Raw genomic sequence first — 17667 nt, forward strand, 5'->3', positions numbered from 1 at the left:
AGTGGACATGGTATAACTTACATAATCCATAAAATAGACATTATCTTGCTTTGCTCTACTATTGAAAATGTATAATTTTTTCATTAAATTTATAATTAAAAATAGTATTGTTCATGTTATTGAACAGTTGTATTTTTCTGGATTGCCTTCATTGACTCTCTTGATTTTCCTTTTTATTTTTATTTTTTATTCTTAAATTTTTTTTTAAAAGTAGGTACTTGCTGGTTATTTATTTTCCTTTTTAGATCACAGTAAGTTGAGGCTTAAGAAAAACTGAGCTCTATAAGTACATGTTTATCATATTAGTAGTTGAAATAGCTAAATGAAAGTGAACAGATACTTAACAATATTATGATTAAAACCAAAACTTCATAAATAAAATTTTGTAGACTTTGAAGAATCTTAAGTATTGTTGTTCCTGTATATATGAGCATTGGATTTCCCAAGTGGCTCTAGTGGTAAAGAACTCGCCTGCCAATGCAGGAGACGTAAGAGACGTGGGTTCAGTCCCTGGGCTGGGAAGATCCCATGGAAGAGGACATGGCAACCCATTCCAGTATTCTTTCCTGGAGAATCCCACGGACAGAAGAGCCTGCCAGGCTACAGTCCATAGGGTCATAAAGAGTCTGCCTGAGGTAACAGCACACTCACACACACACATGCATATGACCATTATTCAAAACTTGAACACTTCTAGGGCTTCCCTGATAGCTCAGTAGGTAAAGAATCCACCTGCAAAGCAGGAGACCCTGGTTTGATTCCTGGGTTGGGAAGATCTGCTGGAGAAGGGGTAAGCTACCCACTCAAGTTTCTGTGGACTTCCCTTGTGGCTCAGCTGGTCAAGAAGCCGCTTGCAATGTGGGAGACCTGGGTTCGATTCCTGGGTTGTGAAGATCCCCTGGAGAAGGGAAAGGCTACCCACTCCAGTGTTCTGACGTGGAGAATTCCATGGACTGTAGTCCGTGGGGTCGCAAAGAGTGAGCAAATTCCACTTCATGTACCTTTTATTTGTTTATTAATTGGACTTAGTTTCAACATCTGGTTGGTTTGGTTAACGCATAAATAAGAAAGAGCATTGTAACTCAAAATTTGCAAATATCTATTTACTTTTCATATATTTCAGTGTATTTGCATCTGAAAGCTTTTGGAATGCAATTACAGATTTGAACATAGCACAGTTACAAAAATTTGTTCTTTGTCATTCTTGCTTGGCATTATCAAAATTGTCATTCATATAAGGATACTAAGCCATTAGGTAAAATATTGGTGTGGAATAGTATATTTATAGGGTAGCTTATTCATTGGTTGTTTTGTTAATTGTAGAGTAGCTTTACTTTATAAAGTAGAGATCTTAGTGTTAGCACCAAAGATACCATTAACAGAGGGACCACCTGGCATATGTACTCCTGATGTGATGTAATACGAACTGGAATGAATTTCGCTTAGTGTTTAACCTGAGTCTAATAAGACCATTAGGTTTAGATTCGAGCTTAACAGGAAATTTGGCAACTAGAAGAGCAAGTTACATCACTAAGACATAATCAGAGCAGTAATACAGAACATTTTATGAGGCAACTGATCTGTTTTCTTAAAAGAAAAAAGTCAATGTTATGGAAAGTAAAAATGATGTACACAGAGTGTGAGGGGAAATACTTTTAGGATAAAGAGACTAAAGGAATGTAGCAGTCATATGGCAGTCAAACCTTTTTTGGATCCTGGTTGAGTAAAGCTCAAACAGCTATGAAAGACATTCAGGGGGGCGGTGGGGAAATTTGGATATGAATTGGCTATTAGCTGCTATGAGGGAATTTTTTACTTTTCTTAGTGTGATGATTGCACTGAAGTTGGAGAATTTTCTTGTATTTAAGTGATACTAGTGGGACTTCCTTGGTGGCTCAGATGGTGAAATGTCTGCCTGCAATGCAGGAGACCTGGGTTCGATCCCTGGGTCGGGAAGATCCCCTGGAGAAGGAAATGGCAACCCACTCCAGTATTCTTGCCTGGAGAATCCCATGGATGGAGGAGCCTGGTAGGCTATGGTCAGTCCATGGGGTCGCAAAGAGTTGGACATGACTGAGTGACTTCACTTTCACTTAAGGTAGTAGTGAAGTTATGGTGTTTGTAATTTACTTTGAAATGGTTAAACCAAAACAAAATTATTTGTAGTAAGTATTATCTGTCTGTTTTGGTCAGTCTGCCCAAAGGTAGATGTGATTATCCATCCTGGAATTAATTTGGGTGTTGAGACAGATGACTAAATGTGCTCACCAGTGTATATGAATAAAGTTTATTTAGGACTCATAGTAAACTAGGATTCCCAGGAGTGAGAGAACTAACTAAGGGGAACAAATATGTGAACAAGCAGAAATGCAGGTCCTGAGGGGATTGATGGGCTACCTCGACTTTTATTGTGATTAAGAGGTGAAATATGGAGCCATCTTTTTTTATTAAACCAACTGTAGATAAATAGAGCAAACATGATGAAATATTAACAATTGTGGAATCTAGGTGATGAGTATATGGGTGTTCATTATTCTATTTCTATTCTTACATATGTTTGAAATTTTTCGTTATAGAAAATATTTACATGGAAGTTTAAGAAAGTTTTAGAACTTTGTGATTGTTTTTATTTTAGCAACCAAAGGACACAATGAGATTAGATGAAACGATGCTGGTTAAACAGTTGCTGCCAGAAATCTGCCATTTTCTTCATACTTGTCGTGAAGGAAACCAACATGCAGCTGAACTTCGGAATTCTGCCTCTGGGGTGTTATTTTCTCTTAGCTGCAACAACTTCAATGCAGTCTTTAGTCGAATTTCTACCAGGTTAGTGTGTAAATTTTCACAGGAATGTTGTAAGTGATATAAATTTTATCATCATAAAAAAAAAAAAGGTTGACAGGAATAAGTTTAATGTGGACTTTTGTTGAAATTTTATGCATTGATTTCTTTTGAAATTTTTATCATGTAATATTGTGATCTTGGTGGGTACAATTAAATGTGAAAATGAAAACGTTAGTTGCTCAGTCATGTCGACTCTTTGCTACCCCATGGACTGTTGCCTCTGTCCATGGAATTCTTCAGGCAAGAATACTGGAGTGGGTAACCATTCCCTTCTCCAGGAGATATTCCTGACCTAGGGATCAAAGCCAGGTCTCCCACATTGTGGGTAAATTCTTTAACATCTGAGCCACCAGGGAAGCCCAAATTAATCACTCAATTAAATGTGAGTACTGTTATAAGCTTGAAAGTATAAACTTTAGGAAAGAAAATATCACCTATGATCAAGTTTTTGTTTTTTAATGCTAGGTATAAACTTTTAGTTTGACTTTTTAAGCATGTTATTCCTTTTATTTAAATTAGTCTAATCAGAATAATAGATGAGTAGTCAGAATTCTAATGATATTAAAGCTCTGATCCTTATCACAAGATCCTAAGTTACAAAAACAAAAACCAAAAAAAACCCAAATCAGCAGTGTGGGAAGCAGAAGAAAGTAATTGCAAGGTAGAATTTTCTAGAAAGTGAACTGTTTTAAGTGAGTGAACTGTAAAAGCTCCCATTTGTTGAACATATACAGCATGTGCCATGCTATTTTATCCTTACAGTATCCCTGAAATGTAGGTGGTAAATACCCCATTTTACAGGTAAGCAAACTAATACTGAAGAAGTAATCAAGGCAGTGTGCCAAATAACAGAGGTCCCCAAATTTCTAAGTCAAACTGCCTTCAGAGTCTGTGTGTTCCATTGTACTAGGCTGCTTTCCTATACTTCTATTTTAGCCTATTTTGATGAAATCTTTTTTTTATAATATACACTGCTGTACTTGAAAATTGTATGATAAATATAATTGAAACTTTTATTGAAAGTTAGAAGTCATTATGATCATTTGTTGTGATATGCTACAAATGGAGAAGTGAGTATAGAATTGTAACTGATGGTAGCAAGTCTGTCTGGAACTTAATTTCATGCAGATGATTTGCCTTTCTTATGCAAGTTGAGTCAAACGGGTCCTTAATTATGACCAAGTAGGAAGCATAACATAAATCATTTAGTGCTTCAATGAATCAGAGACTAATACATAATAGAGAAAAGCAATCTTCCTTGCTTAATGACACCTACAGCCTTAATTTGTGTTGTGTGAGCGAGCACTGGATTTCCATGAGTCAGCTTAGTTCATTCTCGTGTTGTTTTGCAATAGGTGTCAGTGAGAAATATACATCGTAGTTTGAGAATTTGTGCTATGGTTTTTAGGGGGAATCAGCTAACTTCAAAATCCTGCAGTCTTTTTATTAAAAGATGGCATTTCTGTAATCGTGATTCTAGGCAACAATATTCTTCAACGTTTCATTAGAATTCTGGTGCAGAGAAAATTAAAATTTTATTTAATGTACAATATGACTGATAATATAGAGTCGTGTTTATGTAATGGAACAATGTCTTTATGAACTCTTAAGTTTATGAATGTTAAGTGTTAACATTTCATATTCTGAGTAATACTGGTTGAAGAGCAAGGTAACAAACACCTAGGTAATAGGAGGCATTAAAATGATAAAAAACAAAACCCCTTCTTTGTTTAGGTGATACTAGACCAATCTTACTTTTTGAAATCATCTTACACTGAAGGTAGAAAATGATCAAAAGAGTAAAATGTTTTTAGTCTATCCAAGCATAAATTGCTTTAATAAAACACAGCAAATGTCCCACCTCTGAAAACTAAAAATCTTCTGGTCTCCAAACGTTTTATTTTGCAGCATTAGCACATATAAAAATAGGCAACTTTTGTGTATTTCCTGAATGTAGTTCACTCTTTCTAGAATGGAAGTTAATAAGTCTCCAGAATAAGCTAGTTTCTTTAGCTTTCAGGGGACGCAGACTGCTCAGAAATGGAATCTGAAATTTATGTTTCAGACAACTGCATTTGCTGTTTAATCTAGCTTATGCCAGAAATAGGAGCTGTTCTTATTAGAGGGTCACTTACCTAAAAAGACCATTACGATGGTTTAACTTAGAAGTTTTCTTGTGACACTCTAGTGTCATAGCATAAGGTGACTTAAAATATGCAAGGAATTGGAATGACAGTTCTTTCTGAAGACTGATTTTATCCTTTGTACTATTGATAGATGAATCAGTGTCATGAGAATTTGTTGTGTTTGACCATTCTACCTATCTATGGATGTTTCTCTTTTAGGATTAAGATTAGCTTTTGGTATTTCTCACATTGCTTTTCTTTCAGGAAATAATATGAGTTACAGATCTTAAGATAACTTTTTTATTCTGCTGAAGTATATATCATGTTCTGTGGCTCATAGTACTCTTTTATGTAGACCATTAGCTGCTTTCTCCGCCGAATTGCCTGTTTTATGTTTGGAGGGTCCTAAAGACCCAAATTATGTCTGATTTGAGATATTACCAGAAGCAGAAGACTCAGTGACTCTGAAAGTTTTATTTGATTCTTTTACAAGTCTGCTGGTTTGTTTTTTTTTTTTAGTAGTAGTTTATTATTCTTTTTTATAGTTTAAAATTTCTTCTTGTATGTCTAATTATTTAAAATGTTGTTATTTATATTCTCTTTAAGACTGTTAAATAATCTCATTTGTTTGTATGTTCAAACTCTCATTCACAGTGAATTGTTTCTCTCTGCTTTGTAAACTGTGATTTATCTTTAGTGCAGTGTGTATTTTCTTTGGGAATCTCTTGTGACCTGGAACTCTGAGAGTATCCTAATGATGGTTTTGCGTTTGCCAAGTGCCCAGTTTTGGACCCATGTTTTTGTTAATTTCTCAGTCCCAGATTGTATGGGTAGTACAGATGTGGGCCTCAAATCCTTGTAAGGTGACAGACCTGGGTGACTTTTTTCTCTACCCAAAGCTTAGGCAGAGCAGACAGACTTCTTGTGCTAGTAAATTGCTACCCCCCCACCCCGCCCCCGCCTCTTCTTTTTTCTCCCTGTCTCCCTTTCAGTGTCTCTCTTTTTTTCAGGAAGTGCATAGCTCTTTCTAGCCATGTTTTATGCAAGGCCCTGGTTCTACTTCCTGAATTGTTAGGGTTCAGGGCTTTGTATTCAGTCTCATGTGGAGAGAAAAAATTAACCTAGGTTAAGGAGAGAAAAAAATTAACGAACTCTCACCCTTTTGTTGGCCAGATCATCCTTTCAGAACCATCTCTGGTTTTCAGTTTCCTTTCCATTTCTGGACTTGGGCGGGTAAATGGCATTTGTGCTGCTTTATTTCTGTACATTTAAAATGTCTGTTTGTTGTTGTTCAGTTTATCTAGTCCTTTTAGATGTTTTAGTGATAGGTTTTCCAGTTCATTTCTTTTGACCAGCATTCCTTTTTATTTGATATCTCTGCCTTATAAATTCCCCAAATGCCCCTTCCTTATGGTAATAACAACTGTAAAAGGAATTAAACTTTCCTCCCATTTTTCACAAACAACCACAAGAGTTAGCTTTTCAAAAGTTGGTGTTGCTGATTTGTTAAGTTGTGTTTCCTAAGGAGTCATATTCCATATTTTTAGGCTCTTTGCAGCAGCTGTGGAATTTGTAGCATGTAAATAAGTTTTGAGGACCTTCTCATTCCCAATGTGAACTGCTAAGCTTTTCTCACCCTGATGATAAGAAGAACATTAGTGTAAGTGCTTAGAATAATTTTACTGTTAGCTATACATCTGCAGGGTGAAGTGAGTGAAAGAAGGATTTGAGAAGGAAGAAACAGCATTGATTTCATTTTTTAGCAACTGAAGGTTTAATGCAATGATGATGTCAATTTTAAATTACACTGCATTGGTTACAATTTGAGCTAATATTTTAAATAAAATCATGTAGTATTTGTACTTTTTTACCATCAATCAATTCAATTTGTTGAATTCAGAATTTTGAACTATCATAAAACTTGAGTTGATAAATTATTTTTGTTTTTTTATTTTTCAGGTTACAGGAATTGACTGTTTGTTCAGAAGACAATGTGGATGTTCATGATATAGAATTGTTACAGTATATTAATGTGGATTGTGCAAAATTAAAACGACTCCTAAAGGGTAAGTTTAAATGAATGATGTATGTGAAATTAATCACTGTGGGTGAAAAATAAGTATTTTGATTGTACTAATTAATTGAACTAATTATGTTGAGTTAGAACATCAAAGTGGATTTTATAATGCAAATGTCCTTGAGAAATAAATAGTAATACTTTATGGTTCAGTAATTTTTGAACCTTTGCAAATAATACAGTAATGAATATCTTAAGTCTTGGCAATGTGAAGTTTTTGTTCAACTACAGTTTTTGCTTTTTCTCTTTATTAGAGAGAATGTGAGGATGCTGTTACTTAATTTTTCTAGAATTTCCTCTGAAGGATTGTTATGTGTTATAGAAGGTATTTTTCTATAGTAGTGCTAAAAGCAGATAGTTTAGCAGGGTATAAAAGTTTCATTGCAGATTGAACCAGAAGATTGTGCTCTTATGATGAGAGGAGTATGTGAGTCAGGAATCTCATTTCTGATATTCTGTTTTCAACTCTGCTATTGCCTTACTGACTGACTTTATAGTATTTCAAAGTCTTTTATTCTTTCAGTGCTAGTTTTGCTTCCTTGTAGAATGTATCAATAGTAGTCACACGTGGGGATATGCCTAATGTGTAATTTTAAAGCTTTGAAGAGTGCTTTCTATCATTATATTGGCTGAAATTAACTATCAGAAGGAGTTGAGAGGGTTTTTGTGGTAAGCAGGAATGTGTTAATATAAATCAGATATCACTGAGTATTATGAATATACTGACTATAAATGCCTAAATTCATTTCACAGAAATTGTTTTTTAATTTTATGTAATATTGGATTCTGGCTAATTTAAGTGTGAAACCTTATATTATGTGATTCATACTTATTTTTATTTTACTTTGTATATTGATTAAGGAATTGTCAACAGTGTTTTTTAATGTTTGACCTGGAAGGAGATTTAGTTACACTAACTTTGAAAACTTTAACAGTTCTACAGTGCAGTTTTCAAAATACCATGTTTAGTTTTCCTAACATTTGCTTTAAACTTAACAACTATTTCACCAAAGATGTAAAAAAAACTGTATCTATATAGATGAATACTATAAGGCTGTGTTCCAGCTATATTATCATTGTTCAGAATTTATGATTTTAGGCCATTACCATGATAAAACCAAGCAATGCTTACTTCACTTTTCAATAGCTTTAATTAAGGAGAAATGAATCATTTTAGCTATTATGTTCCTGGTGACTCAGACGGTAAAGAATCTGCCTGCAATGCAGCAGACCTGGGTTCGATCCCTGTGTTGGGAAGATCCCCTGGAGGAGGGCATGGCAGTCGACTCCAGTGTTCTTGCTTTGAGAATCCCCATGGACAGAGGTGCTTGGTGGGCTGCAGTACATGGGGTTGCAAAGAGTTGGATACAACTGAATGACTAAGCACAGCTAGACAAGTGGACAGTAGTTATTTTGGATTATAATAAACCACCACTCAATTCAGTTTAAATTTCAGGATTTTACTATTTATTATTAAACATTGAAAAGTTAAGGAATGATAGTATTTATATATTTCCTCTATGTATAAAATTTTAAAAATGTGAGATTTTGTGATTTTTTTTTTTCATAGCTGTTCAGTGACATTTGGGAAATCTAGTCCAGAGTGCTTGTGGATAGGTGTTTGTTTAAAAGATCAGGTTCTTAGAAATGTTTAATACATAATAATTAATTGATGGTTCTCCATGCACAATGAGAGAAACTAAGTGTATGAATAAATTACTTTCTTTTTATTGCGGTAAGTTATTCCCATTGAATGCAGCTTCCTTATGAGCATAAATTTATAGAATTTTTGCTGATAAATATGACATATAAAGGCAATATTAACCAGACCAGCAAAAGATGGTTCTACACAGTCATAGTGAAAGGAATGGAAACTTCCTGTAATGTGAATAGTAAAAGTTATAATGTGTTTTAAATTCAATTCAGCAGCTTTGGTTGAGAAACTGTATGTAAGAAACCATGCTGATTGCTGGGCTTGCAAAGATTAATAAAATATTGAGTCTCTCCCTTTGGAGCTCATGACCTGTTTTACGAGACAAATATATTACCAGATTATTTGCAAAGCAGTGTGGCAAAGCTAAATAGAGTGAATATAATGTGAGAGAAGAAGTGTGTTTGTGTTTAGAGGCAGGAAATGTTAAAAGCAAGATACAGATGTACAACAGTACATCATATCATATTAATAAAAACATAGTAACATTTGTTGCATTTTCAGTATGTGCTGTACATCACCCTGTGCAGTTTACATGGCTTTTTCTCATCAGTAATCACAAGAACCCTGTGAAACAGATGTTACTATTATCATCCTTTATATTGATGAGGAAACTGAGGCCTAAGTAACATTTCCAAGATCATACATCTGTTGAGTGGCAGGATAAAGATTCAGTTCACATCTGCATCTCTAGAGCCAAACTACTTAACTTCTGTATTATTTTGCTTATGGGTAATGAGGCTTTGTTTTAGTGGCTGTGGGAAGTGATGCAAAGGTTTTTGGGTGGGAATTACCTTGATCAGTGTTTTATTTTAGATATACCACTTTGCTTGAAATTTGCAGGATGATTTGATAGAAAGTTGCATGAACTTCTGGACTTGGTTGTAGTAATGTGTAGTTGTAGTAATGTGACGTTGAAATAAGGATAGTGGAGGTCTGATTGGAATGAGATAGGTGGGGACCAATTTGATATGGTATTTAGGATGAAGAATATATAATCTTTGAGTAGAATACATTGCATAGCTTTTGGTGATTAATTGAGTGAGTGAGTGAGTGAGTGAAAGTTGCTTGGTCGTGTCTGACTCTTTGTGACCCCATGGACTATACAGTTCATGAAATTCTCCAGACCAGAATACTGGAATAGGTAGCTATTCCCTTCTCCAGGGGATCTTCCCAACCCAGGGATTGAACCCAGGTCTCCCGCATTGCAGGCAGATTCTTTTACTAGCTGAGCCACAGGGAAGCCCAAGAATACTGGAGTGGGTAGCCTATCCCTTCTCCAGCAGATCTTCCTGACCCAGGAATCGAACCGGGGTCTTCTGCATTGCAGGTGGATTCTTTACCAACTGAGCTATGTTGGTATATATGCCCTTGACTATAATGAATACTTCGGGGACTTGAATCACATGTGTGTCATTAGTGAAACTGGAAAAGCAAAATACAAAGCCTAAGATGAGAGTTTGAGTTGTGTTTGGAAGCACCTGGCATCCCATTGAAATCACCAGTGACAAGATCCAATGTTCTCGTTCTGTGGCCAGCTGCTTAGTAGAGCTTATTGCATGTATCTCCTCAGAGCTTATTGCATGTATCTCCTGTTTTGTATTTTAGAAATGTCAGTTGCTGCATTCCCGAACTCTTCATTTGCACTATGAGCCTATAGACTATCAGTTCCCTTTGGGTAGATTGTTGTTTGACTTGTGAATGAAGTATCTCTTAAACCACACCACTATTGACTGAAAATATGGAAATTGTATCTGCAAGAAACATTTAAAGAGATTAATATATTAGTTTTTTAATTGGTATTTTAATTTTTATATATTCAGGAAAGAATAGCAGTGATTGAATATTGTTAACTATACTACTGAGTGTTTAGAAAAGTAACAATCAGTCAGTTTTGTATCCATGACAGCACTTAGAGGTATTATTATGTCAGAGAAGCTGTATATCCTGAAACTTTTTTAGTAGGTTTCAGTAGTATTAACTATATTTTCTTGCTTGTTCAGATTATTTCTGGTGAATCTTTGTCAACAGTTCCTTTTCAATACAGGTCAATAAGTTCCAAAAACCTACCACTTTTGGAATTCTTCAGTGTAAAAATCCTTCAAATAAAGGCTATCTCTTTAAAGGGGGAAAAAAAAACAACTGACCTGGAGAGCAAGTTACTCATTTCCAAGTCCAGAAAAAAAAGAAAGCGACTTTTAGAAGATTTTTTAGACAATTTTATAACTTGAAGACTCATCTTTATCTTGTAAAGATGTTTATGTAATTTAATAAGTATCTGCATCCCTTCATTAAAAGTTATCATTTTTACAAATGTGGACAGTAATTTTATAGAAGAGGAAAAAAATTAAAATACATAATGTATTTGTATGGAGAGATGTTTAGTCTTATTTTAAAAATGTATTGTACTGTTTTGAATAATCAAATTAGTAGAATAAAAGAAATGAACATATTTAATGATAGCAAGGATGTGATAAGGACACTTTCACATACTGCTTGGTAGGAGTGGCCTTCGGCCCAGTCCTTCCAAAAATCAAGTTGGCAATATTTATCAAGAACCTTAAAAATATTCATCTCTTGGACTAGACAGTTCTTTTTCTACACATTTATGTGCCTTAAAGGAATAATCAGAATGTGGAAAAGATTTGGATATAAAGTATTAATGTTATTATAATAATAATATTCAAATATACAAAATTGGAAAATGTTTGAATAACCAGTGTCTTAATACATGGACTTAAATATTGAATATTATTGTAATAAAGCCATCAAATATACCCATGAGGAACTTTTAATAATATGGAAAAAGTTGGGGGTATGCTGCTACCAGTAGAATAGTTTGAACAGGTTTGATATGAACAGATTTTCTCAGTTACAATAAATGTATTTGTCTTATATATGTGCATAGGAAAAGGGAAAAAAGAAAATTAACCAAACTGTAAATTGTGATTATCTCTGAATGGTAGAATCATAGATAATGTTTTCAGTTTCCCTTAGATTGTTGTGTATTTTTTGAATTTTCTACAATGATTGTGTACTTTATACATTTTTTAAAAATGTACTTATTATTAGAAACAAAGGAAAAAACTCACAACCTTTGAACCTTCAAGGTTGAGTTTTGTCTTTAAGTGGACATAGCCAGTAAGGTTTTTGGTTTATTCTAGTTATGTTTACCTTTACATGGCTTAATAAATAATACTGGCACAAAAGTTTGTGTGTAAGAGGAAAGTTATTTTTGCTGGTACTTCTGAATTGCATTGGTGTTAGCTAATCAGTAATTGTAAAACCTTTTTTTTTTCTTTTCCAGAAACAGCATTTAAATTTAAAGCCCTAAAGAAAGTTGCACAGTTAGCAGTTATAAATAGCCTGGAAAAAGTAAGTAATAACCTCTTTGGTATTAAAGTTTTGTTAATTTTTGGTTCTAAGTGTTGTCTTCAGTATTTTGAGTCAAAGAGTAATAATTTCACATAATTTTTAGAAAGAATGCATTATAATATTCTTCTGGAAGAAATTAGAATTTTGTGATATAATTGGAGCAATATGATATATTGTTTTCTGTATTAAGAATATATCACATAAAACATATGTTTTGTTATTTGTAGGCATTTTGGAACTGGGTAGAAAATTATCCAGATGAATTTACAAAGCTGTACCAGATTCCACAGACTGATATGGCTGGTAAGGATAAGATTGACTTTTTATTTGTCTTTTAAAGACTCTTACTTAATGGATAAAAACCTAACATTTTCCAAGTTATTTTTGTTATTATGGTGCTTTTAATCTTTTCAACTTATGTCAAATAGGAAATATTATTTTTTTCTTATACTTCTGAATTACCTGCAACCTTTTTCCTTTGAGCAAATAGATAAGTTTTGAAATGAAGCTCTGATTTTTAATTAGTTGTAGATTGTATACTGATGGCATTTTGTTATAGAGAAGCCCTTTTTTGTGCTCTGAGGTTTTATTTCCTGTTTAGAGAGAGGGGTATTAAGTAAGAATATCCTCATTTAAAATTCTCAAGACACAACTTCAAGAAGGAAAATAGACACCTGGAGAACTAATAGAACTCCTTTGAGAAGCTATTTAGTCTTTGATTCTTGGATATAATCACACTTTGCTTAGGGCCTTCCACATTGAGACTAAATACCAGTCTGACCATTGTAAAATTTGGACTTTACTAGTGGAGAATCCCAGGGACGGGAGCCTGGTGGGCTGCTGTCTATGGGGTCGCACAGAGTCGGGCACAACTGAAGTGACTTAGCAGCAGCAGCAGCAGAGTGGATCAACTTCACCACCCTAGTAGACAAGAACTAGGAAGTAGGCGAAAACCTCCAGATGTTCAAGCTGGATTTAGGAAAGGCAGGGGAATCAGAGATCAAATTGCTGTCATCCTTTGGATCATAGAAAAAGCACAAGAATTCCAGGAAAACACCTGCTTCTGCTTCATTTACTATGCTAAAGCCTTTGATTGTGTGGATCACAAAAAACTGTGGAAAATTCTTAAAAAGATGGGAATACCAGACCACCTTACTTGCTTTCTGAGAAACCCGTATACAGATCAAGAAGCAACAATTAGAACTGGACATGGAACAATGGACTAGTTCAAAATTGGGAAAAGAGTACCTCAAGGCTGTACATTGTCAACCTGCTTATTTAACTTACATGAAGAGTACATCATGTGAAATGCTGGGCTGAATGAAGCACAAGCTGGAATCAACATTGCTGGAAGAAATATCAATAACCTCAGATATGTAAACGATACCACCCTTATGGCAGAAAGCGAAGAGAAACGAAAGAGCCTCTTGATGAAGGTGAAAGAGAGGGGAAAAGCTGGCTTAAAACTCAACATTTCAAAAAGCTAAGATCATGGCATCTGGTCCCATCACTTCATGGCAAATAGATCGGGAAACAATGGAAATAGTGACAGACTTTATTTTCTTGGGCTCCAAAATCCTTGCAGATGGTGACTGCAGCCATGAAATTAAAAGATGCCTGCTCTTTGGAAGAAAAGCTATGACCAACCTAGACAGCATATACAAAGCAGAGACATTACTTTGCCAACAAAGGTCCATCTAGTCAAAGCTGTGGTTTTTCCATGTATGGATGTGAGAGTTGGATCATAAAGTAAGCTGAGTGCCAAAGAATTGATGCTTTTGAACTGTGGTGCTGGAGAAGACTCTTGAGAGTCTCTTGGCCTGTAAGGAGGTCAAACCAGTCCATCCTAAAGGAAATCAGTCCTGAATATTCATTGGAAAGACTGATGCTGAAGCTGAAGCTCCAGTACTTTGGCCATCTGATGCAAAGAGCTGACTCACTGGAAAAGACCCTGATGCTGGGAAAGATTGAAGTCAGGAAAAGAAGGGGATGACAGAGGACAAGATGGTTGGATGGAATCACCGACTTGATGGACTTGAGTTTGAGTAAGCTCCAGGAGATGGTGAAGGACAGGGAAGCCTGGCGTGCTGCAGTCCATGGGGTCGCAAATAATCAGATGCTACTGAGGACTGAACAACAACAGGGTGGATCAAGATGGCTCTTGTAATACATAGACAGTATGACATTACTTGTTTGATTGCCTGAGTGAATTTGTTGAGAGTTAAGTGATCTTCCAGGTTTATCTTTTTAAAATGTGGCCTTTGCTGGTTTTTGAATAGTGCCAGCTTTTAATTTAATGCCAGAGATTTTCTTGTCATCTAATAGTATCATTTAATATTTGTATTTTTCGCATAGAGTGTGCCGAAAAACTGTTTGACTTAGTGGATGGTTTTGCTGAAAGCACCAAACGTAAAGCAGCAGTTTGGCCACTACAAATCATTCTGCTTATCTTGTGTCCAGAAATAATCCAGGATATATCCAAGGATGTGGTTGATGAAAACAACATGAATAAGGTGAGGAGGGAAAAGTTATTTCTACTATGTTCAGATGTGAAATGATATTTTTAAAAAATTTTTCATTTGGCCGTGCTGTGCGGCTTACAGGATCTTAGTTTCCCGACCAGGGATCGAACCTGGGCCCTGGCAGTGAAAGAGCCAAGTCCTAACCACTAGATGGCCAGGAAATTCACATGAAGCAATTTACTTTACTCAAGGTATATATTTCTTTAAGCTTAGCATTGTGTCCATTTCTAGCTGCATCATTGTGGGTATTTTTTTTCGCTGGCCTTAGCAGAGACATACTTGGACCTAAATTTAGTTAGAGGAAAAATAGGGTATTAGTGATAACCCTCATTGATTAAAGCTTTAAAACGATCCCATAGTTGCATTCTTTTGCCAGAAAGAATAATATTAAACATAGTATTAAACATAGTTTTCTGTAATAATCACTGCAAGGGTTACCATGCTAAAATTCATCACTTTTATGGTGTCTTTGCATGTTCTTAGGTTTGTGTCCACTTGGTGCTAATGAAATTGCCTAGTAACTCATTTTAGGCATTCTAGAACAGTTTTCACAGCATTTTATTAGGAAGGCGGGTACCATATATGCCGTCTGTAGTGCAATTGGCACTGTAACAACTGATAGTTCTCAGGGGCTCATAATTTTTTTAAAACAAAAGAACTGGGTATTTAACCTTATTGTTTTATTTGAATTTCTTTATGCAGTTTGTTTTGAGAATACCTTCTTTGTAATGTAAATATTTAAAATTTATATATTTTTGACACTGGGAGAAATACCCTTAGCCAACTAAGCATGAAATGGACTTCTGCATGAGTTGCCTGTAGATGGAGATGTTCAAAATCAGCTGAATGAATTCAACACTTTGTAGAAGTATTGTGTAGGGAATTTATGCATTGACTGGTAAATAAATGAACTGGATAATCCTTGGGAGTCTGTGATGCTTTGGTGCTCTCCAACTTTCCCATTATGAGGACACCATTTTTCATGTTTCATTGTTTTGGACTCCTTTAAACTAATATTTTGTTTTTTGTTTGTGTTTATTGGGAAAATACACATATGTAAAAAGCGGTTCTGAGCTCACTAGTGCTCTTGAGTGAATTTGTATTTTAATAATTACAGCTACATCTTTCCAAATGCTTATTGGTCATTTGTTTATATTCTGTGAATCACTCATTTTTCTATTGAATTATTTGTCTTTTATTGATTTGTAGAGTGTCCGTACAGTTTTTACTCGATTTCTCTTTTTAAACTTTGTTTATGGGTTTTTGTTTTTGCTGTTTAGATATTTAAAATTTCTGTGAAGTCCACTCAATTTTGCTTTTTTCTTCCTTAGGTTTTGGGTCAGCTCTCTCCTCCCCAAGATTTATTTATTCATTTTATTGAGATATAATTCACATACTATAAGATTTACCTTTTAAAGTGTATAATTCAGTGGTTTTTAGTATACTCAACCCAGAGTTGTGTAATCATTACCACTATCTAATTCCAGAAAATTTTCATCATCTCCACAAAAAACCTTATGCCTGTTACCAGTTATTCATTATTCCCCTTTCACCCCAGTCCCTGGCAGCCACTGATCTGTGTTCTGTCTCTGTATTTGCTTGTTCTGGACATTTTGTGTAAATGGAATCATATGCTATGTGGCCTTTGTGTCTGGGACCACCCAAGAGTTTTGAAATAGGCATATATATATATATATGTGCTGTGCTGTTCTAAGTCGCTTCAGTCATGTCTGACTCTTTGCAACCCTTTGGACTGTAGCCTCCAGGCTTCTCTGTCCGTGGGGTTCTCCAGGCAAGAATACTGGAGTGGGTTGCCATGCCCTCCTCCAGGGGATCTTTCCCACCCAGGAATTGAACCCACATCTATGTCTTCTGCATTGGCAGGCGGGTTCTTTACCACTAGTGCCACCAGGAAGCATGCACACATGTGTGCGTGCGTGCAGTTCAGGAGGAGGGCATGGCAACCCACTCCAGTGTTATTGGGCTTCCCTGCTGGCTCAGACAGTAAAGCATCCGCCTGCAGTGCGGGAGACCTGGGTTCAATCCCTGTTTTGGGAAGATCCCCTGGAGGAGGGCATGGCAACCCACTCCAATATTCTGAAGCAGCTTAGCATGTATATATATATTTGTAGTACTTTGCTAGGCTAAAAAGTTTAGATCTTAAATCCTTCTGGTTTTAAAAAATGTATTTTTTAAAATTTATTCTTTTTTCTAGTCATATTTCTAATGTGCTAACGAGTGTTAATGGTTATCCTTTATTCATGGGTGTATCCTTTGATTCATATCTACTTGGTCATATAAACATTTACATGAAAATACATACACATATATGATGGTTGTTATACTTTAAAATGAAATAATTTTACACATATTACTCTGCATCTTACTCTGTTTACTTAAAAGCCAATTTTATCTGTTCCTCAAAATCGTTGATGGAGATCTAACACTTTCATATAAGTATTTGGTAATATTCTGTTACACTAATGAGCCTCATTTACTCAGCCATTTCAGTGTGAATAGCTTGTTTTTTTGTGTGGAATTTTTGTCTCTTTTAAGGTAACTTTTAACAGTTTATTCTTTGCTAGGAGATATATTTTTCAGTTTTATCAATAAAGAGTTATGTATATCTATGCTTAGTTTATTTATAATATAGAAATATGTAGACAGAATATGTTTATAATATTTATATATTCTAATTATTTTCTTCAGCATCCATGTTTATGACTGTTTCCTCATTTCTAATATGTCTCATTTTTCTTTATTGATGTTTACTAGAGTTTATACTGTTGGCCTTTAAAAACTTGGTCTTATAACTTTATATCTTCTAGCATTTATTTTTTGAGGTAATGGTTTAGTTCATCTATTTTCAGCTTTTTAAAACATTGTAGAACTTTTTATAAGGCTTTGAATTTACTTTTTTGCAGTGGTCTTAGTTTTCAGATGAAGTGTTCTTAATTTTAGTAGTTTTAAATCTCTGATTTCTCTTAATGATGCCATATTTGACTTAGAGGA

The 17667-nt window shown here is 35.0% G+C and overlaps 1 protein-coding gene across 9 annotated transcripts in view; it reads left to right on the forward strand.

Moving 5' to 3' along the window:
- The window catches only part of NF1 (neurofibromin 1), a 240955-nt gene that overhangs the window by 59872 nt on the left and 163416 nt on the right, over nucleotides 1–17667 (forward strand). For all 9 annotated transcript variants that reach the window (XR_010659685.1, XM_065910020.1, XM_065910026.1 and 6 more), the window contains 5 exons: nucleotides 2636–2826; nucleotides 6930–7036; nucleotides 12066–12133; nucleotides 12361–12436; nucleotides 14489–14646. Coding sequence is in view for 8 of the 9 variants with exons in the window: in XM_065910020.1 (XP_065766092.1) it covers nucleotides 2636–2826; nucleotides 6930–7036; nucleotides 12066–12133; nucleotides 12361–12436; nucleotides 14489–14646 (600 nt within the window). In the remaining variant the exon portion in view is untranslated. The remainder of the gene's footprint in view (nucleotides 1–2635; nucleotides 2827–6929; nucleotides 7037–12065; nucleotides 12134–12360; nucleotides 12437–14488; nucleotides 14647–17667) is intronic.

This window comes from Muntiacus reevesi, chromosome 18 (assembly GCF_963930625.1).
Source record: "Muntiacus reevesi chromosome 18, mMunRee1.1, whole genome shotgun sequence".
Classification (NCBI taxonomy): domain Eukaryota; kingdom Metazoa; phylum Chordata; class Mammalia; order Artiodactyla; family Cervidae; genus Muntiacus; species Muntiacus reevesi.